General features: G+C 38.2%; 1 protein-coding gene across 4 annotated transcripts in view; it reads left to right on the top strand.

Annotated features, from left to right (window-relative positions):
• The window catches only part of Slit2 (slit guidance ligand 2), a 342,324-nt gene that overhangs the window by 315,701 nt on the left and 2,684 nt on the right, over positions 1–23,939 (top strand). For all 4 annotated transcript variants that reach the window (XM_087187403.1, XM_087187404.1, XM_004847219.3 and 1 more), the window contains 7 exons: positions 325–418; positions 6,521–6,658; positions 6,751–6,991; positions 8,241–8,371; positions 18,001–18,155; positions 23,042–23,330; positions 23,509–23,720. In XM_087187403.1, coding sequence (XP_087043529.1) covers positions 325–418; positions 6,521–6,658; positions 6,751–6,991; positions 8,241–8,371; positions 18,001–18,155; positions 23,042–23,330; positions 23,509–23,720 — 1,260 coding nt within the window. The remainder of the gene's footprint in view (positions 1–324; positions 419–6,520; positions 6,659–6,750; positions 6,992–8,240; positions 8,372–18,000; positions 18,156–23,041; positions 23,331–23,508; positions 23,721–23,939) is intronic.

Genomic DNA, 23,939 nt, shown 5'->3' on the forward strand with positions numbered 1-23,939 from the left:
ATAAAGAAAGAATGGAAAGCACTTGAATTTCCTTTACCTAATTCCAATAGCATATTGAAAAGGGGCTCACACATCACTGTAGTTGTACTGATTCGAAGTATGCAACTACTTAGAAGCAGGAACCACACTGGCTGTGGGATCTTCTGGCCTCACATCTTGTAGGCGTTCTTTTTGTTCTGTCTGTAGAGGGGTTTTGTTTTGTTATTTTTCCCTGTTTTGTTTCCCATTGTGAACTGCACTAACCTCAAAGACCCACGAGACAGACTGCTGACGGGAAGCTCATTGGCCCTTCTGTGTAAACTGACACTGTTTGCCATGTTGCAGGCGAGTTGTGCGAGGAGAAGCTAGACTTCTGTGCCCAGGACTTGAACCCCTGCCAGCACGACTCCAAGTGCATCCTGACACCCAAGGGATCCAAGTAAGTCAGTGGCTGCCTGGGGCTCGCTGCGGGTAAACGACATCGTCCTTTTTGGAATCCCACTTCTCCACCTCTCTTAGTTTCACACCTTTCCTCATGATCCAGAGGACATACTAGTGCCATGGAATGCTCCTGTGGGGCATGTACTTGCTGCAGTGCACTTAAACAGAAGAAAATATTTCCTTTTGTTCCGTGACTTACTTGGAGAAGTGATTTATGAAATAAAATAGCCTTTGAGTCAGTTTTTGAAATTTATTTGAAGGCTAATGCAATTAAATTTCTAATATCCGGTAGATACCTTTTATCTGAAGATAATTTGGTGGTAAAATAGAGAATTTGATTTTACTGTAAATGAAAATTCTGTGGTCTAAAACAAGACTTTGACTACTCCAAGTGGGAAAGATACAGTGACTGCTCATCTCAGGTTGCCCTGGTCAGCCCCAGGTTATGTCTCTCTCAGCTTACTGTAATTACTGATAGCATTCCTTTCATCTTAAATATGTCCCGTGGGATGATAAACCACTATTGTCTTGCTTGCTAGAGGGTTTCCACAAGTGGACTCAGAATGTCAAAATCATTTCTTTTTCCTCCCCAGGAAAAGGAACATTTCTGACGTATGTTTTATCCCAAATTCCATGATTTCACTGTGGCAGTCCTGAAATATTATAAGGGTCTAACAACAGCGGCATTTCTTTACAGAGGGACAGTAGTTCAGAAATCATCTAAACACAAAGAAGTCCGGGACAAGTGGGTTTAGATGGCTCTCCAAAGATCTCTAGGTTGTGTAGGCTTGATAACCTTTCCAGCTGGCTAGTTTTTCTAATTCATGTTATTGCTATGGCACTTTATAGTATATGAACACTACATTTGGTTTATATAGATGATAGGTGGGTTTCATAGGCATGACACACTTGGGTTCAGAAGTTGAGCTGTACTTACATCAAATAATTAAAAAACAGCATTATTTGTTCCTTCGCCTAATATTTATTGTAGATCTACTGTGGTCAGTACATGTTTTCGTAGCACTTTTGTATTCACTTCCACATACTTTTTCTCAGTGAAATGACCCAATTGCCATAGAGTCAGAGAGTCATAAACTACTCCAGTCAGGAACAATAGCATAAGAGAGGACTTGAAGTACATTTCTAAGATTTTGATATTTATCAAATAAATCATCAGACATTCTAAATCAGGTGAGAGCTTGGGGTCAGTATGGCAAGAGCCCCACTGTCCTTCAAAGATCAATCTGAATTAAATATTCTCAAGTGATCTTTTAACAATAGTCTTTTGTTTCCATTTGATTGAAAAATCTAAATTTTTAGAATATACAGATGTAGTTGTAGCACCTACTGATTCCATTTCATGTCTTACAGAGAAAGAAAGGGATGGCATTGAGTTTACTCTCACTGTATTTTAGTTCATACCCTACACTGAAACCGAAAGTCTTGCTGCAGTTTTTACTTTTGACAAAATTATGCATTACTTTTTATTCAATCAAACACTACAGGTAAATTATTTTAATGCCTGATGTCTTTGATATGCCCACTTTTGAATTTAGTGAAATGAAAGGCCATCACTTTAGATAAATATCATTTCTCGGGGAAATCAGAAGGCAAATTTTCTGGAACTGTCTATCTACTAAGTAGATTTCACAGGGCTTTCAGCATTGTAATTATAGGATAAAGTATTACTAAGGCTTAATGGGAAACCATTGAAAATTAGAGACTTTGTTTTCAAAAAGAGGACTGATTCTTAATTAAAAATCTTCTATTGCTATCAATTAGATTACACTCTCTTAAAAGGGCATTTTGCTGGATTGTGGATTAACTGATTGAAAGTCCACTGTTTTCAGCAGTCAGTAATTCATGAGCTCCTTGTATAGCTATCTGAAGTTTAGCTGAAAACAGGTTAATTCAGAATGTGTGCTGTTAATCTTATAAATAATTGCATATTGTGGGGAGGCTGGATGCAGAAAGAAAATAGACTTAAAAACCAAACAAAATGAAGCTAATAAAAAATATACCTACTAATAAATGTTATTTAGACAAGTTGTACTATTACTTCAACTTCATTTTCTTGTTACTAAACTAACATAGTGAGTTTTTCTTTTCTTGCTGTATTATATACCTCATAAATCTCCTAAATTACTTTGAGATATTTTTAGGGCAAGATATTCCATAAGCAGTATTTTCAACCATGCATCTTACTTAGTCAGCTTTTGGGCTTCTAAATAGTTTATTTTATATTCTTTACTTTTTCCTCACTCCTTGTCAGATAGAAGAGTAGAGGAAATATGATAGGTTTTACTCATAATACAATTTTTGAAGAATTCTTTTTCACAGTTTTTTTCTTCCTGTTTTGATGCTTGGTGTGAGGAACAAAAGAAAGACAAAAATATTAGTCATGTATTACTCCAAGTTCTAATGGGCTTAAAAAACAGCATTTGGAAAGTAGAGAATATAAAATACCTCTTAGATAGCCACTGTGTTGAAGGCATGGTTCTATTATCTTTTACTTTGATTTCTTTTCCCAGATAAATAATTCAGAGCATTTCAAAGTGTTTTTTCTTTCTTTTAATGCTTGGCACTTCAGCAGCTCTGTTTACATTAACATTGATGGGAGTTCTCTTCTATGGCCCTGTCCATCTCTTCAAGAATCTGTATGGCCACTTAGGGTCCATTTAACTTCAGACTTGCTGTTTACTTTGCTTTATTATGATTTAGCACTGAAACAAACTGGCTGCAGAGCAAGCACATTTATGCTTTGAGCTTATTTATTTCTTAATTCATATATGCAAGCTGAATATCTGTTACTATTAGAGGGTATATACTCCCATTTGTTTCAGTTCATTTGGCTTTCCAAATGAATTTTTATGACAAAAACCTTGGCATTCAGTAATAATACATTCATTTGCATGTTTTTACTTATCCTTTCTTAAATTCTAATATTTTTGAAATAGAACAATAGATAATTAGTATCAAATAAATCATAAAGACTTGTATAGAATTGTAAAGACATAAATACAAACCACTTATTGATTGTGCATTATATCTAAATATTATATCAATGCCTTTATACCATAGTATTTTTATTGAATATTTATCGTATTTTTGAGATGGAAATGATTATGTGTATGGTACAAATGACTACAGGAACACTTGAGAAATTAAGTAAAGCAGTCAAGAATACATTTTATGTTAATTGAAATAAACCAAATATAGAAAAAATACATTACATGATCTCACATAGTTGTGGAATTTTTAAAATTTAAGCTCATAAAAATAGAAAGTAGAATGTTTGTTGCCAAGATTTGGTTGTAAGGAAAATGAGGAGATGTTGGTTACAGGTATGAAATGTCAGGTATAAGATGAAGAGGTTCCAGAAGACTTAATGTCTATGCCCTGGTGCCTCTAGATAATAGCACAGTGCTAGATACTTGACATTTACTAAGAGTACATCCTAGGCATTTTACCACAAAAGGAAAAAAGATAACTTTGTGAAGTAACAGATATATTGGTTACTTTACTGTAGTGACATTTCACAATGTATATATTTATCAAACCTCCTATTGTGCATCTTGAAAATACAATTTCTGTTTGCTAATTATAACTCAGTTTGCAAAGGGGAAGAGAAGCAAGGGATGGAAGGAGTGGAAGGAAACGCAAGGGAAGGAAAGAGAATTAAGATGTGCCATGGAAATGTGCATCCCATGTGCCCCAGGAGGCATGTAATCATTATGTATTTTAAACGTGGATCGATAAAAAATTTAAAACTGGAAAAAAGAAAGTTGATATGTTGAAATAAAAATCAATAATAACACTTATTGAAGACATCAAGATATTATAAAAACAGTTCTGTATAACTGCAAAGCCCTTGTACTGTGAAGCTAAACCATAGTTTTCTGGTTTATATATTTTTAAAAGTCAGTGGTCTCTTAAATCCAAAGCAAAAACACTCATGGAAACGCAAAGGGAGAGAATGGGGGAGGATGGAGACTGAGAGGCTTCCTGAGCCTCTCCACCTGTGGCCATGCCTGCAGGCATCCGCAGTTCCCATGCATACAGAACACATGTACTATTTCACACTTGTCCACAGAGGAAACTCTGAGTTCCAGTGAATGCCTGAAACCCCTGATAGAAAGCAGCTCTATATAAACATATCTGTCATAAAGTGGAATTTATTAATTAGGCTTGGAAAAAGATTAACAATAACTAATAATAAATTGAACAATTATAACAGCATACCACAATAAAAGTTGCATAAATGACATCTATCTCTTTTTCTCAAAATATCTCATTGTTCTGTTTACCCATCTTCTTGAGCTCATGTGAGACAATATAGTACCTGTGTAATGATCTGAAGTCAGATGAAAGCCAACATTGGGACACAGTGTTAGGCTATGACATGAGGGATACCTGAACACAATGTATATTAATAATTTTCCTGTTCCTTGCACAAAAACACATGACACCCTCAACTTAAAGGAGAGGTATATTTTGGCTCATGGTTTTTAGAGGATTCAGTCCATCTTCAGTTGGCTCCAAGACAGAAGTTCCATGGTGGAAGGGCCTGGTGGAGGAAAGCCCTTCAACCTATGACAAAGGGCTGAGAAGGGAAGGAAACAGAGAGAAAAGGAAGGATTCAAGAGCAAGAACACATCCTTTCAGGTCATGCATCCAGTGACCCATACCCTCCATCTAGGCCCCACCTTTGAACATGAGACTTTGGGGGGACATTTTACATTCGAACTGTAGCATTCAGACATAAAGTTACTAAGTTACTATTGTGTAGGTAGCCTATACAGCATGGATACACAGGACAAAGGAATGATTCACATTCAGGGCAGGAAGGAACAGGACAGAGTAACATTTCATTACTGACAGTGCTGCCCAATTAAAAGCTTATAATTGTTTATTTCGGCAGTTTCCACTTTAATATGTAATATTTTGACTACAAGTAATTTAAACTATAGAAAGTGAAACTGTGGGTGTGGAATACAGTAGTTGAAAACTGCTACATGTACCATATTGGTTTTTCCTCATTGCTTTTCCATATTGGTTTTCCTTGATGGCATAGCTTGGGAAATGGTCTGCATTAGAGAAGGATGGGTTTTTAAGGAAATTTTGTGAAACTGATTATCTGACATAGTGCAGTAGCTAGAAAATTCAAGCTGCCTTGTCATATTGCTTGAGTTTAATTCCTGCCTAAGGTACATAGTAGCTGAGTATGCTTGGGCAAGGTACTTCACATCTTTGTCCCTGAGTTTCTCCACCTGTACAGTAGGTATAACAATATCATCAGTGGCTGCAGAGCAGACACAATGAACCCATAAGGGCCAAGTGGTTGAAATGGGGCCTGGCCCAGAGGAAGTGCTCAGGGAATGTTCAGCTGCATCATTACCTACCTTCTTCATCATCAGTGCAGCTATGGCTGTTCTCCCTCTTCTTGATGAAAGTGAACTGCTGAAAACCAGGCCATGGAATTGGCTCCAGGAATTCTGCATCACATCCCCTACCCCAACCTATCAGGCCTGCCCTGAGTTGTCAAAGTTGTCATCTAGATTCATTCAGAATTAACTTACCTGATATTAATGAATCTGGTTTTCTCAAAGTTATATTTTGTCCCAGTACATTCAGTCACGATGGGAGAACTAAAATGTTAATCATTTAAAAAGTATTCTTAGTATTCTCAATAAATTTTACAACATAGCACTTCTGTCATCCCTACAGTCAAATGTAATGGGCAGAACTGAAAATAAAATTTACTCCAACTAAAATAGGGAGAAGGGGAGGAAAAGAAAAGAGTGAGATGGAGTCAGGGAAGTAGAGGGAAATCCTGATTCCATCATTCTGTTGGACATTATTATTTGGACACTAGTCCCTCAGTATGAAAAAAGATACTCAGGACAGAAGAGATAAAGCCATTGATCCGTTGACAAGTCAGAGAAAGCCATGCCATACTTTGCAGCCAATTCTATTTTCTAGACATCCATTAGTTTGGTGAGGAGACTATTCTAAATCAGTTTTTTTTTTAAGCTACTGTCATTGTTTCTCAATGAAATTCAGCTGTTGCATTTGAAACTTTACCTGCTTGTTCATACAGGTGTGACTGCACACCAGGATACATCGGTGAACACTGTGACATTGACTTTGATGATTGCCAAGATAATAAGTGTAAAAACGGTGCACACTGCACTGATGCACTGAATGGCTACACGTGCATCTGCCCTGAAGGTTACAGGTAAAAGCAGAAGTACGCGTTTATATTTAGAGTGAAGTCTTCCAGGACTCAAATCTCATGAGAGCTAACATTTTTTTCTCCTTATTCTTCAGTGGTTTATTCTGTGAGTTCTCTCCACCCATGGTCCTCCCTCGGACCAGCCCCTGTGATAATTTTGATTGTCAGAATGGAGCTCAGTGCATCATCAGGATAAATGAGCCAATATGTCAGTGTTTGCCTGGATACCAGGGGGAGAAGTGTGAAAAATTGGTCAGTGTGAATTTTGTGAACAAAGAGTCCTATCTTCAAATTCCTTCAGCCAAGGTTCGGCCTCAGACAAACATTACTTTTCAGGTGAGAAGTCCCCGTCCAGCAAGCACTGATCTGATCATTGACCAAACTTAGCTTGGAAGAATGAACATGCGGGTAGCTTGTAAATGACAGTATTCCCTAAACAGCTAGTTAACAATTGCATGGTACAATCACAGAAAATTCTCCTTGTGTGACAAGCTTCAGTAATTTTGCTCTCTGGTATTTTTATTCACTACCTGGTTCTAAGGTTGAAACAATGCAGCAACAAAATATGCATCTCCTTTTTATGCTTGAGTAGAAGTATTTTTATCTATTCATTGTATGGCTCTGCAGTTCAGCCTCTGAGACTTTTCTTAAGAGACTCAAAGCTAAGAAGGGAAGAGGTGAGCCAGAACAGCTGGATTCAGCTGTTTCCTATTTATCCAGAACCTAGAACTGGCATAAAATTCACAATCTTCAATTTTGAGTCTTTTTCCTAAGACACTCTTTAAACAAGTCCTGCAGACTCTTGGGAAAGAGGTTGTACTAGATTAGCAGTGATCAATGTAGCAATACGGGACAAATTGTGGCTACCTGTTTACCTGGCAGGCAAGCATGCAATGTATTTTGAATTTAGATGACTTCAGGCATTTTTCTGTAGACCTTACTGCTTCTTATTTGCTTCTGTTGACATTCCAGTGAGGGCTGAGGCTTGTTTGAAGTCATGGGGAATGAGACCCTAGGAGATAAGCAATCTCTCTTTAAAAATCTGTCTTCTGTCTTCCACTTTCCAGGGTTTGCTGTACTGGCCACTTACATGCAGAGTGGTGTTGGGGTCTAAATTCTTACTTTCACATATCTTTTCCTTTAAAACCCCAAGAGGAATAGGGTGGGATACAAACACGTGTTTCCTTCTGGAAACACATGGCATCAATATGAGGAATTTTAATATGATATGAAAATCAAACTTGCTCTTTGCAGTTTACATTTAGTATAGGCCAAAGATAAGGTTGATGACAGGAGCAGAAAGAATAGGAAAATCTCCAGCCAGTAAAGCTCTGAGCATGTCCAATATGTTCACTGAAGTATTTTTTGTTCATTCTCAATTTTTTATGAGTCTGCATACAATGGAGTTATCTGCAGCCCAATCAGTCACCCTTCAAGCAGGATTTTCAGTAGGCATTATTTTCTCTTAGCCATAAGGAAAAAAAGAAGCCAAAGTAAAAACTGCTCTTTGTGCTTAGTCTTTTCTTTTTGATAAAATATGTTTGGTTGCTGTGCATCCAGTAATGTCAAGGCTTCTCCCTTCCAGATCGCCACAGATGAAGATAGTGGCATCCTCCTCTATAAAGGTGACAAAGACCACATTGCCGTGGAACTCTACCGAGGGCGAGTTCGTGCCAGCTACGACACTGGCTCTCACCCAGCTTCTGCCATTTACAGGTGAAGACCTCTCAGTTACTGGTAAAGGTGAAAAAATTGTTTAATGAAGAACTGCTTCTTCTCTATAATTTCATGATGGGAAAGGGAGAGAATAATTTGGCTGTAGCGGGTGTCTTAGTCTGGTTTGTGCCGCTATAACACAACACTTCATATTAAGTCATTTATAAGGAATAGAAAATTTATTTGATTTATTTCTTACAGTCTGAGAGGCGAGGAAGTCCACATCCACCAAGGGTCCTTAGCTACATCAAACCATGGTGAAAGGCAGAAAGGCAGAACACACACGAAAGGGGGCCAAACTCATTCTTCCATAAGCAATGCAGAGTAACTTTCCCACTCCCTCCATACCAGTATCTGCATTCACAGCCCTCATGAGCTACTCATTTCTTAAAGGTCCCAGCTGTCAACGCTACTGCCTGGGGGTCAACTTCCCCACACACGAACCTCAGAGGACACACTCATCTGACCAGCAGGGTTTCTGATAGCCTTAGCATCAACACCAGCTCTCTATCCAGGAAGAATCTTGTGAATGCAGCAAGACAAGTGCAAGGATAGCCTATGTACTTACTCTTTTATTCTTTGAAAGATTTAACTTTTCAGATAAGTAATCTTTTATTACAAATGGTCTTGGCAGGGCAGTGTAACAGGAGTGGTTTGATTGCAACAAACTAAAAACAAATTTCTGTCAAATCAAGACTCAGCTCTCCCAGAGCACTTCTATGTGAAAATACAGACCCAGTTTCACCAGACTAATAGTTTTTCCAGGAAAGGCAAAAACCTCTGTGTGTGTTTGTGTGTGTGTGTGTGTGTGTGTGTGTGTGTACATATAAAGCTTTCTCTTTTAAATACTGATTCATTTTTTTAAATACCATATATTTGTAAAAACACATCTGTAGGCCAAACACACTGGCAGCAAGCAACTAGATGTTGATTTTGACATAAAGTTGAGCGAGTGGCCTGCATCTTATTCTTGCATATATAAATGTTCTTCCAAGTCTTACCTCTTCCTGGACCCTTTATAAGTAGGTCTGGGAACGTAGATGCCAAGTGTAGCCATGAATGGAATTCAATAAGTCCTGTTTGTGGTGAACTAACCTGCACGGAACTATTAGAACATGGAAACAGACACATACTTATTGGTTTCCAAGAAGACTACAATAGTTATTTCACCTCCAAATGGTTATGAACTAGTGCCGACACTTTGGGTATTAGTAGGCTTTAAATTACATAGGCTCAATGTGTTTAAGCTCATAAAAAATTTTCATATATGTGATTCATTTTTATTTCTTGATGATAATGAAACAGCATGAAGTTCCCAGAAACCATGGTGAAGGTTTATGGGTTGGCTTATTAAAGCTACCATCCACATAAAATACATTGAAAATATTTGTAGATAAATTGTAGAAAACTAAGTGATAATATCCAAATGAAGAACTAGTTTTGAGGTGTTTTTATGTTCTTTGCCATTTTTGCCTATCAAAAATTGAGTGCACCCTCCCTGTGACATTTATAAAAAGTGTATTATGTTGCATCTTCTTTATAAGAAATGAGAAGTCCATTTTTCTGCTGGAAGATCTTGTAGAGGAGACATATCATATGAGGAGGCCCAGGGCAAACTTAACTTTAATTTTTTCCTTTTAACATATGACACAACATTTAGGGAAAGCTATTATTTTTTAGTAAAAGAAGAGAGCCAATAACTAGCTAGAATTCAGATAGGGAGATTTTTATACATAATATGAATTTATGTTAATTATATATTATGTCAAAGCAGCTAACAATGTACTAACAAAAAGTAAAGAAGTACGGAAAGGAGAAGAGAAAGAAAGGAGAGTGAGAAGGTACAGGGGAAGAAATGAGGGAGAAAAGTGTATGCGTGATATTGAAAGGTTTCCAAATACATTGCTCAGTTAAAAAGAAAAATAAAGCAGAACAGTATCAAAGGAGGATGAACAAATACAAGAATCATATTTCCATGTACTTTCCTAAAGAAAAATTAGGCATGGAGAGGAAAGACTGTGGTAGAAGCAAGGGTTCTCCATGAGTACCACCTGATAACATTTTGATTTTGGACCACGCGAATGTCATTAGCACAAATGAGGTATAGGAAAGAGCCAGTGCCACGGATGGTCTGCCTTGGTCTGAGGCCCAGCTCTGCCGCTCTTCACTGTGTGTCTTGGACAAACTGTGTCGGCTTTGGGGCCTCAGCTGGAACATGAAGGTAATAAAATAGTGTCATACTTGAGCGATTGCAGTGAGAATTTTATTATTTGTTAAATTTGTTAAATTATTTGTAAGACTTTCAGAATAATGCATGGCAAATAGTAAGGAATGACAGTGACTGGTTTTGTAAATTCAGAATGTTTAAAACTGAATTCCTTTCACTTTCCTCATAAACATGCGTTCCCGTCACATTCTTTATTCATTCAAAGGCATCCCCAGTGTCTTGGGCATCACAGGTGTACTGGACTTACCCATAATCCTTTTCTTCCCTGTGCTTCAGTTTCTGTCAAATCTCAACCCAGCTCGGGCTAATTTTCTGGCTTCTGACCAAATGTCACAAACTGTCATGGCCTCTGACCTCGCTAGGTCTTTGAAAAGTGCAGAATGTTTGACGAAAGGTACCACTTCTCTATCATAGTAAAATTCATTAATAACACTGTCGCGATCAGGTTTCCCGTAAGTTACTGAGTAAATATTCAGTTTGATTGAATTAAATTTTTAAATCATGATTTGTTTCCAACTTATATAACACTATCAAAGATACATCATACTGATGTTTTAAAAGAGAATATTTTACACATTCTTATTTTACATAACTCGTCCAATTTAAGTTCAATTTCATTACCATGATTTCATATTTTACAAATTTTCTTAGATAAACCACTTTTCTTAATTATGCATTATTGAATGTGCTATTAGAAATAAATTTATGTATCAGTGTATTTTATCAATTTCTAATTAGTTTTCAATAATTAGGAAATGGATTTTATTTAGTAAAATGAAATCTAGCAAGGTGGGAGAAGTAATCATACATTAATTTATTATTTCTATTGGCTATTTTTAGTTTAAACAACTTCATTTTAGGTACTAGTTATTGTTTGAAATAAATCAGTATGAGAAAAATTATTTAATGGAATTATATCTGGAGTGATAATTTGCAGTCCTTCAAAGTGACTTTCTTTTTTTAGATGAAAGGACACTTTTTAATAAAGTTATCAATGTAAGATATATGCCTCTTTCTTCAGATTCAAATTAATGACCTTTCCAAACCAGATGACTTCTTTGGAAACTAAGCTACTATTTAAAAATTAGGACAGTAAATAAACACAGTTTTAAGTGTATTTTTTAAAACTACAAGATGTAGTAATTTTTCTTCTAGCAATTGAACGGAAGGAAGTTGCATGCATATTTGCTAGTGTTCTATCTTCCATCCTGGTAAAAGATGGTGGCTTCTTTCATACATGTGAACAGTTTTCAGCACCAGGCATGCAGGCAGGGTATACAGCGAGTGTGCTGGGCCACACCTCTGCTTCTTGATTCAGTAGGTCTTCAGTGGGCCCAAGAATTTGCATTTCCAACAAGTCCCCAGGTGATGTTATTTTCCAGCGACTACACTTTGAGAGCAGTTGCTCTAAAAGTAATCTACTCAAGCTGTGTTTTGAGAGCAGACAATGCACATTTCTGTCCATATCCAACTTCCAGTGTGCACATTCCTGGTGTTATCTTGAAATCAGTGATGTTGGGAGTTTTTCCACCACCAAAATCAACAAATGTTACAAATCTGTGCTATTTTCTTTTTTCCAAAGAACCAACATGTAAACATTTGTCAACACCCTGCTGTATAAAGGACTCTTATTAGCAACAATAGAAATGAAATGAGCTGACAACAGAGTGAATGTGGAACATGCCTGATTTTTACAGCACATAGAGAATAGCATAAAGGAGATTCAGAAATAATGCCACGAATGACTGAATGAATGGCTGTCTAAAATTAAAGTTAACATCAGACGTAGCCCTCAGACATGGATGGAGTAATACATTTCTATTCTCAAGAGGGCTGATAATTTACTGCTCTTCAAAGCAACTTTCTTAAAAGAAAGAGGAAACTCTTTAGCAAAAGTTCTTAATGAAAAATATACTTCTTTCTTTAGATTCAAACTAATGTGATTTTCCAGATCAGATAGCTTCTTTGAAAACACAGTAAACTACTGCTTAAAAATTAGGAAATTGTATGAACCATGAGAATAATGCGCAAGACAGTACTGTGCACTAATCAGTTTTCTGTGTAGGGGCACTTTCTACTGCCTCCTGCTAAGCTAAGCTTAGTTGACCACAGAGCTTTTGGAATGTCCTACTTCCTTTTTTTTTTGAAGAAAGAGTGACAAGAAGGAAGGGAAGGAGGGAAGAAGGAGGGAGACTGAAAGAGAGAGGCAGGGGGACTGAGAGGAGAGAAGGAAAGAAGGGAAGGAAGGAAAAAAAGAAGGAGAAAAGAAAGAAAACAGACTTTGACAGAGATGGAATATGTTCCTACACTGCTCAGTCTCACTGGGGAGGCAGACAGTAAACAGAATCTGAAAGGTAGTCTTCTTTAAGAAGAATATAATCCAGTCGGCCATTATGATCTGTCATGTGGGAGTCACCACCATTTACTTTATAAACGTGGGCAAGTTGCTTCACCTCTTGGTGCTTCTGTTTCCTCATCTGAACAACTGGAATTGTATCTCTTGTGCACATGTGGTTTGAAGAACTGGAAGGAGCAAGTTCAAAGCAGCTCACACAGAGCTTAGCACAGAGTAGACCCAGTTCATTGGTTGTGCTATGGACGCACTTCATGCTCTGATACCCAAATACTGACAAATAAATATCCAAAGGAGAACTTTTGCCTCACATGTGACCCTACTGTCCAACTGTAAAGCTTCCTTTCTATTTTACTGGATTTTATTTAAAATTATCTGCTTCAGGGCCGAGGATTTAGCTCAGTGGTTCCACCACCTGCCTCGCAAGCGCAAGGTCCAGAGTTCAATCCCCAGTACCAAAAACAAACAAACAAAAATCTGCTTCAAAACCACTGGTTAGAATATATTACTTCATAAACTATTTTATAAAACTTTCTTGTGAAGATCTCTTTGGGGTACATTAGACATAAATACCTTTAAGCTCATGTGACTTCCTAAACCTTTAGATAGGCAGAGACATTTTTATTACTATCCTCACTTCGTGGATGAAATATCTTCAACCCAGAGCTACCAAAATGAGATGACCAGTTGATTTCCTCTGATTTTAGATTCCTCTTCCATTGTGTGGACTGTGCCACCAAATTTTTTAAATTTTCAAGGAAAATGCTGGTGTTTACATAAGCAAAATTGAAATTGTATCTTTTTTAAACTACTGAAGTAATTTAATATTTGTGGTTGATGTAGAAATATAAAAAGTGTCATCGTTAGTGGATGCTACATGCATGAAGAGAAAATATTTTAGAGGCCTTCTTTTCTGTTAAGCCCTGAGTTTTAAAGCTTTTTCTTATGTAGTAAACCAAAGGCATGGTTGAGAAATTGCATGCTTTTCATATATCTTTTTACCATCTACAAATTCAAGAAAACAAAATCTCAGGTAGTAGATGAGTGTAGTAAAAGTAAATTACATAATAATGGTAGTAAGTGAAATTTATGTGCCCAGTGGAGAATCTCAAAGTTAAGTGGTTCGCTTGCTGCTTTTTGTGAGTCATCAGATGTATAGTTCCCCAGGGACTGGTGAAAGAGAATTTATCAATACTTATGAGAACTGGAAAGGATATTATGCACTGCAAGTGGATGTGTTAAGCGATAACTACATAGACAGTAAAATCCATGATAGCTCGGTCTTACACTGTACCAACTAATATGTCAATCATTGCATATGTAGACAAAGGATTCTGGGACAACCCCCTCCCCCCACCCAGTTTATCTCATGTTAAAGAAGACAGCTGGGAAGACAAATTTAGACTACTGTGTCAACTTGACATATTGTCTTCTGACCCATGCACACAGTATCATCTTATAAAACAAAAACTCTGAAAGTATTAACATGGCCATACTTACATGTTAAAAGGCCAAGATCAGGCCAGAATTTAAAGTTAGAATAATCTGTATAATCTTCAAACTTAGCATTAAAAGATTTTTGCTTTTTTATTAAAAAAAATTTTTTTTTTAGAAAATATACCAAGTCGTGCAATCCTTGTATAAAGTTATTTGTTATGTGACTATTCGTGGGCTATTGGAGAGAAACGTCATATATTAAAGGCTTAGCACCAGTGACAACAAATAAAATTTGTATAGTTATAGGTGCTCTTCAGATTTTTTCAATTGAAAAAGCAGTGCATAATAATTAAAAGCACACACAGCTAAGCCAGGCAACCCGGCTTCAAATCTGATTAGCTATTAATTAGCTGTGTCACCTTGGGTACCATAAATGCCCAAATCTTGTGAGATTTAAATGAAATGATACATGTAAAGCTCCAGGACTGTACCTGGCTAATACTGTATGCTATATAATTCTTTACTCTTATGATTTGTATGACTCTGATAAGGAAAAGAGAGGAAAAGTAGGACCACATTTACCCAGTCACGCATCTAATGCAACTGGGTGAAGTTGAGCAAGATCTGTCTCTCAGCATTGTTCTTCAAGATACTGCCACTGAAAATTCCAAAATTCTCTCAATAAAACGTGATCCTATCCTAAATAAACTTCAGGGCTATTAATTATATATAATGATAATCGAGTTACTATTACTTTAAAAACTCCCTGTTGTTTCTAATACATCTCTCTTTATGTACTCACTGTATATTTATAGAACATCTATTTCCCAGGCACTCTGCAGGACACATTAAGGGATACAGACATAAATAATACATAGCCCTTATTTAAAGCAGCTTACAATTAGTGAGAGTTCAAACTTGTACTTAAAAACCAACTGGAACAAAGAAGGGAATAAAGGAGTAAAGTGAGTTGAGGAAAGGATCTACCCCTTGCTTCCCAGCCAGAACACAGCATTAAGGTGCATAAATCCTTCAAGTTCTTGAGCCATTCAGTTGTGCTGCATCAGACACCATCATTAACACTGACCTGACTGGATTGATTGTCTAAGATCAATGTGTGACCAAAAACCCATTCCTCAGTATATAGATAGATAGATAGATAGATCTTTTATTTGTGATTTTAAAAGACAAAAGGGATGCCTCATTATTAATATTTATAATCTAATGAAGATCAGTGTTTATAGAGCATCCATATAAAACCATTAAATGTTGTATGTTACCACAAAGAAAAAAGAAATTGGTTTCTACTCCCTTTATGTACATCTCTATTTAATGCTTTACTTTAAAACTTTTAGTAACTTTAACAAGTCATACCCCAAAGAAGATATTTTATTTCTTTAAGTCTTTAGCATTATCTTATAATTAATGCTTTTACAAAAATTTGAATTTAATTTTTCCCAGAAAAAGAGTCTAAAATTCTATTGAATTGTTTATTTATATGCTGGTGAAGGTGACTGACATCTACCCTTAAAGTTGACTATGCTATGAATTTTTAAAAATTATTTCATATAGTTTTCAAATTAGCCATAAAGGGGAGAAACATTTATTAGGATTTAATAAAGGAGAAATTGAAGTGCATTAGTAGTCAAGTATCTTGTCAGAGGTCAAGTATTTGATAAATGCAGGAACCAGAACTCAGATCCAGATTTTTCTGACTCCAGAATCTCAATGATTAACAGCCAGCCTGTAACACAACTCAGTGTCTTTTTAGAAGAGAATCCTATTTAAGATCAATAACAGTTGGTTGGGGATTTAGCTCAGTGGTGCTGCTGCCTGACTCGCAAGTGCAAGGTACAGAGTTCAATCCCCGGTACCACAAAAGAAAAAAAAAAAAAAAAAAAAAAAGACAACCAATAACAGTTGATATGCAATGTTATTTAGTAAATAACATCTTAGCCGATTGTTTCCTCTTAGTCCAGGTTTAATGGTTTTAGTGGTAGGATAATTAAATATATAGAAGAAAAATCATTGTTATTTCTAATACTTGTTTTTTAAAAATAGACGTCTGTGATGGGTTATTAAAGATCCCTGCACATATGAACTCATTTAACCATCTAAAGCAAAATAACTTTCGGTGCTTTTCCATCTCTATAGAAATGTCCTCAAATCAAAAAACCTTTTATTTTTAGTCAGCAAACAGTAGAACATGACTAGACTGTCGTGGTAAGAACTGCAAAAATGGTTATACATTGTTCTGTCATTTTTCCAGGTTTGACCTTTTTGCACATTCAAATGTTAGTGCCTGGAAGTTTAAGCAATCATCTTGCATAGGGACTATTAATGATTCACATTTCGGTCTAATCTCTCACCTGTGTGCTCCCACACATCCATTTGGAACCTCTTTTCAGTCTCTCCAGAGAATATCCCAGTATGTTAGATCTTTAGTGTTCACAATCTATTTTTTGACCTCAATTTCCATTCTGCCATCTTCTGCCAGTGTAGGGAAAGTGAGTATATTCTTGACACTGCACTGTTATTGGTTCCATTTTCTTCCTTGCCCCTGTGATCTTCTTTGTCTATAGTAACACCAGAGTTAGATTTGTAACTATAATTTAAAACCATATAGCACCTATTTAGAAGTTGCACCAAATTTAATCTTACTTTCCATCTTTATTTTATCTTCACTTCGATTTCTTAAGTTTTATAATTTTATCTATTTTATGACTTTTGTAAGCCCTCTCAAAATTTTTAGAGGGCAGTAGTAATAACTGATAGACATTGCCCTTTAAAGTTATAGAAAAAGACTGGGTTAACATTTGTCATTGCTTGACTCCTTGGATAAGACTCTGGTAAGCATTTTCTTTAACCTGTTATTCCCATCTTTACACTGAGCAAAGACTTTTTCTCTGTAATGTCACTTGATGGGTACCCCTCTGAAAATTGTACAGTAATTAAAGGTATATTATCAATTAACTAGTTTTTACAAGTACAAAGATCCTATCAGTTCAGTCCTTCCTGTATTGGTGTGTATGCTTGATTCTGATAAATCCCAACATACACTATTGAGAGAGCTGTAAATCCCCTCCACCAATCCCCTACTGTCAGTGTCACTAGAGTACATTTGGCACTGATATAAGTTCTAGGTCTTTCTACTACTATTGGAGTGACAGTATCTTATCAAGCGGAACTTTTGTGGCACTTAGAAGCGAATGGATGTTACCCTTTGTAATTTAGAGAATGTGGCTAGATAATAAATAAATCTACTCATTCCAGTTCTCTCAGTGGCAGAACTGCTTTTATGTCTAGTTCCTGATAACTTGGATTGATATCTCCTTGAACATATACTTTAAAAAGATTAACTTGGGAGAGCAAAAACAATTAAGGAATGCTACATAGACATGCCAACTCTCCACAGTGACTCTAATCATTATGTACTGCAAACATGCACTAATACAAACTTTAAAAATTTAAATTTTTAATTTTAAGGAAGCCCCCCAAAATCAACTTCCTTAATATTAGCTCTGAATGTCTTTTCCTAAGCAGGGTTTATTGTAGTTGCACTTTAATAAAAAAGAAAATCAAAGGGCCAGCTAAGTTGCACTTCCATTTTAGTGTGGAGACAATCAATGATGGAAACTTCCACATTGTGGAGCTGCTTGCCTTGGATCAGAGCCTGTCCCTCTCTGTGGATGGAGGAAGCCCCAAAATCATCACCAACTTGTCAAAGCAGTCCACCCTGAGTTTCGACTCCCCACTTTACGTAGGAGGTAAGCTTTCTTCTAAATTCAATAGACTCCGAAACCCTGTGGTGATTCTCATCATAGAATAATGCTACATTTATTGATGGCTGGTGTCATTGTCATTGACCAAGAGTGACCCATCAGAGAAAGATGGGCAGCAGGAGCAGAACAGAGAGAGTGCCAGGTAGGTGTTATGGGAATATTTTGTAATCCTAACTCTGGGTCAAACTAGATGTGTCATTGGGATAGAGAAGCTCAGTTAGTATTTCCTTTGTGTCTAGCACATGCTAGCTGATTTACTCATCATATCACTTAATTTCATATTTATTTGGTCTGTTGAAGAAGAAAATTTGTTAGTGGTCAAACCAGACAACGAATAAAATTATGAAACAAGCTAATGCAAATGGGGCAGTGGGTGACCACACCCCAGCTCCCTGAAGGAAGCAAACCCTACTACCTCTCTCAGATGTTATTTTGCTGGCGTTCCTGCACCACCAGCTGCTCATTCATGAAGATGATAGGATGACCATCAATGAATTTCAAATGATTAATAAGAGACTTTAAATGTACAGACTGCATTGGACTAGAAAGGAGATTTGCTTAGCAAAGTCCGTAAGGTTAATGAACAATAGAGGAGATGGGGAAGGGAGGTTAGGGCCGGAAATGATGGAATGAAGATCTTGGCTTTATTTTTGAGCAAAGAGAAGGAAGATGAGTAAGCAGATGAGGGAAATAAGTTTGAGGAAAGTTTTTAAGGATCCCAGGAGAAAAGACCTACAAAGGAGGGAATGCCCACTCTTGCCTCTATCTGGAGGAGCAAGTACAAACTAGAAAAAGCATTTCAAAATTGAGGAAAAGGAATAGGAAAGCAGGTGATGTTAAATTGAGATATATGTTGTTAAATTACATTGTTGATGAAATTAATTCATTTTATAGATAAGTAAGCTAAAGCTCTCAATGCACTTGATTTCTTCATCAAGACAGCTATTTTCATAAAATTCACTTCATTCCTTGCACAATAATAACTTTAGAGTGCTACACCATTACCTTATTTCCCATAAAGCCTTCCTTGAAGCCATTCCTTGGAATTGTCCTCTAAGACTGGAATGCTTCTATTTTCAATAATTTCAATACTAGAAAACTATAACACTTTGATATTCGGAATTTTTAGAAAGAGCTCAAGGTTTCCTATAAATATGAATGGAACACCTATCATAAGTTAGGAACTAAGATAATGGACACATAAAGGATACAAAGAAAAGAACAAATGTCTCCAGGAAAGTAAAGAATGCAGGTGCATCTTCCAGTAACAATACGTAGTGCATTGTGATCGAAGTTGCATAATGAGGCAACTCAGCAAATTGGCTTATCTAATTGCTCCATGGGAATCATGACTATGAAACTCATTAAAAATTTTTTTTAAAAAAACCTCTCCAGTTTTCCATGTACTCCAGTTAATAGGGTTGCTTTGGGATAGGTGAAACAATCCCAAATATGATTTGAAAGAAAAGGGATTATATTTATTGAGCACATGCTCTGTGACCAACGTGATACCTCTTTTACGATCTTAATCCTGGGGGATCTTAGGAAGTAAGTAGTACTTTCTCTGTTTTGCCATCCCTAGGGAACTGCCTCGGGGACTTTATAACACTTGTCTGAGTTCTCAAGGCTATCTATGGTAGTGGTAGATACTTTATTTAAGTCCAGGTCTGTCTGACTCCAGAGCCACCTGCTGCCACTCACCTCTTAACAAACAGCAGAAAGCAAAGCAATCTAAGTTATGTGGCTTTTAGTTGTTTATTTCTTGACTTGTGCTTCACTTGATGTTATAATGCTTTCATAAGAAACAATTTTACTTTAAAACCCCTTTAGAATGTGGTACAAAAGAAAAATAATAATTAAATACAGGATGAGATTCCTTGAGTCAGAATATTTTTCAAAATGGAAAAAACAATAGTTTTAAACACCAAATGGAGAATGCTAATGCTTCTGAGGGTGGAAAGCCTGGAAGAATCCAAAGGGTACCTCTGTCTACCCAGGCCTGAAAGAAAGAAACAACCTTTGTCTGGGCCTCACTGCCAGGGGCCACTGGGCCTTCTGCCTTCCATCTCAGAGAGCGGTGTGGTCTCAGGGGTGATTAAGACTTCTAAAATACAAGGAAGTGTGAGACCACAACCTTGAATGCACCACTGCAGAGGCACGCGGGGCTGAGTCGGCCCAGAGAAACGTAGTAAACAAGGCCAGTTTAAAAATAGGGCCACCTCAAGGAGTCCTGCCCAAGGCCCCTGCCTCCTGGAGCTTTTTGCACGCGGATGAAGTATAGCTCAGCCCACGTTGGGATGTTAACTACCCACGATATAGTGTTCATGTAACACAATCACAGTTTAATCTTTGTGTTTTTCTGTGTAACATGCAAACCAGAACATTTATTACCTAATTGTGGGTTTAGGCTGGAGTAAGACACAGACAAGGATATCTGGCCATAAATTACAAATCTTTTCCGGTGCTGCCATTAGACAGAAGATCTCAGCATTGTCCCTTTCATGTCATTTTGATGCAGGTAGAGTCTGCAAAGGCTCAGAACTGTCTACTAAGTTATCTGTTCATTCATTGAATTTTTTCTATAACCCATGGCTTACAGGAAGGGGTTTTTAAAAAAACCATGGATCTACTTTTATTTAGCAATTAAAATGTAGTTTCCTAACCAAGCACATGAAAAGGTTGACTCAGAATAGTTCTTGGCTGGGGGTACAATTCAATGGTAATGCACATGCTTAGTAAGCATGAAGAGGCATAAGGCCTTGAATTCAACCCTCAGCATCAAAAAAATTTTTGATTTTTAAATAACTCAAATACTGAGAATATTTCCTGATTGTATATGTCCTATTGAAAGTCCAATATATGTATGATGTACAAAACATTTTCATTTACAAATTATTGTAATCAAAACTAGACCTTTATAACTGTGTGGTTTGGGACAATAAAGAACACATTCACCAATTCTTTTTCCCTGCAGTGGAACTTTGTCAGTCTGTATTTAGTCTTGACATATGCACGTGTGAGCATTATGCTTCCATCAAAATGAGCTATTCAGGGCCAGGGATTTAGCTCAGTGGTTCCGCCACCTGCCTTGCAAGCTCAAGGACCCGAGTTTGATCCCCAGTACCAAAAAAACAAAACAAAACAAAATGAGCTATTCAAAATAGTTTTGGGAGAAGTTCATTTTTAACCTGTGAAGTGATCATAAACATGTGGATGCTAAAGCCACATGGACGGATATCATTCAGTTAGAATGACTTACCCAGAGTTAAGAATTTCATGTCATTTGTCCTTTCCTGGAAATGACTGTGCTGTAGTAACCCAGTTTCCAAGGCCGCATGGACATGTACTGAAAGGCTGTACTTCTGGAACTTCAAAGCCAAGATATGTAATTCAGCACTTGTCCAAGGGTAACCGTGGACCACCTGCATCAGAATCAACTCTGCTGCATTTGGCATTTAGTTTTCTGCACCTGTCTTCTACCCTATGGGATCAGAACTTCAGGATGGGGAGAGACCTGGGAAACTGCCTTGTGGATGCACACCACAGGTGGTCCTTATGTGTGACAAGCATGACACAATTGCTCTGGTCCATCTGCTCACCATATAGAGGAGAACCCCAAGCGCCAGAGAAGGGAAATGATCAGCCAGATGCACTCAAAAACAAAATTAAAGACTTGACCCCTTGCCTGGAGCTTTTGTTCACATATCTGCCTGACTTTGGTGCCTGCAAAGAGTCAAATGATTCCTTTGATGTGAATGAGAACAGCACACAGGGCCCAGAGTGCTGTGGTTTCAATGTCTATAACCATAAAGTCCCCCCGAGCTGAGCGCCTGGGTCTCCCACCCCAGTAGCACAGAGTCCAGGCGCAGCTGGGGCACGAGCACCAGGGGATAGTCAGCCACTCCAAGGGCCTCCAGGGACCTGGATGGTTGCTTCCCATAGGACTTCATCCAGGAACTATTTCAGGGTCTGGCTCAGGCCATGGAAAGATTCTTCAGTTTTGCCAAGATGAGAGTTACCAGATGGCTGTCACTAGTGGAATGTATTTATGCCAGTATTGAAAATATTCTGTTTGTGAATGAATTTCTTTTGTAGTCCCAATTTTTTGGAATATGAAGCTTTCACTCTCAATTTAGCAAGAAAAGTACACGATGTGGATGAGGTGCTGTCCTGATAAGAAGTAGGGCTGGGCTCTTCAGGCACTCACTTCCCTGACTGAGCTGGGGATGTTGCCCCTGGTGCACTGGATTCCTTGCTAATTTGGAATTTCTGGGGACCAGGGGGAGTGGTTGCTTTGAACCCCAGCTCTCACTCCCTGAGATCCGGTGGACTGAACCTTGACTTGAAGAATGGGGAGGTTCCTCTCCTCAGTCACATTGTAACCTGAACTTTCTGGGTGATGTTGAGCACACACACCACCTACTCTCTCTGAGTCCTGGCTCTTCCTCTTTAAGGGGCAGAATTAGGGGGCTACAGATTGTGCTCTGTTGAGCTCTGGCCTTCCCAAGGGGTGTGTGGTGTCTGGAATGAGAGCCATAGAGAGAAGACAGACTAATCGCTTTGTCTTTACGTACTGTAGTTCTGCTTCCAGGCTTTATATATGGCTGTTTCTATGGAAAGTTTTGTTTGAAAGAAACTTAAAAATTAAATATTGACCGCCAGTGAACTTGGCTCCTTATTCTAACTGTCTATTAGAAATTCCTGGAACTTCTTCCAGAAGCAAACCAAAACCACATCTCTCTTCTTCATCCCAGCCCTCACCCACATATCTGATTTAGTGGGGCTGAGTTCCCAAGCATCCACATTCCTGGGTAGCAAATGGCTGAGGACCCACTTGACAGCCTGACCTGTTCCATGCTGTCCCTCTCCAGGCATGCCTGGGAAGAACAACGTGGCATCTCTACGCCAGGCTCCAGGGCAGAACGGCACCAGCTTCCATGGCTGCATCCGGAACCTTTACATCAACAGCGAGCTGCAGGACTTCCGGAAGGTGCCCATGCAGACAGGCATTCTGCCTGGCTGTGAGCCATGCCACAAGAAGGTGTGTGCCCATGGCATGTGCCAGCCCAGCAGACAGTCAGGCTTCACCTGCGAGTGTGAAGAAGGATGGACGGGACCCCTCTGTGACCAGCGGACCAATGACCCTTGTATGGGAAATAAGTAAGTTTGGTGTCCTTGAGCACGTGAGCTCAACCCTCAAAGTGAAACCTAGCAAAAGTAGAAAGGGAAGTAGAGGGAGTGAAGGAGGGAAACAAACCAGCCCAGTACCCCTCTGGGCTTTATCTACCTCTTCGGCCGAATGCACATATTTTCCTGTGACTCTCTGCCCGCCCTCTAGATGCGTACATGGCACCTGCCTGCCCATCAATGCATTCTCCTACAGCTGTAAGTGCCTGGAGGGACACGGGGGTGTCCTCTGTGATGAAGAGGAGGATCTGTTCAACCCCTGCCAGACGATCAAGTGCAAGCATGGGAAATGCAGGCTCTCAGGACTGGGCCAGCCCTACTGTGAATGCAGCAGTGGGTACACTGGGGACGGCTGCGATCAAGGTAAGCCAGCCTACTCTGGAGCACCTCCTGCTCCTGGCACAGCAAGAGGGGCGTGCCATCTCTGACGAAAGAGAAAAGATGAAAGAAACAGAGGCAGGAGTGGCGGGAGAAAACACCCAGTCTTTGTAGTACTTGCAGTTGCTGCTGCTGTACTTTCAAGTGTTAAGAAGGCACCAGATGTGAAAGATCCTAAACTCCCACAGTAAGACTTTACAGGGC

This window comes from Heterocephalus glaber, unplaced genomic scaffold (assembly GCF_053883595.1).
Source record: "Heterocephalus glaber isolate CG9 unplaced genomic scaffold, H.glaber_assembly_v1.0 deba00001509, whole genome shotgun sequence".
Lineage (NCBI taxonomy): Eukaryota > Metazoa > Chordata > Mammalia > Rodentia > Bathyergidae > Heterocephalus > Heterocephalus glaber.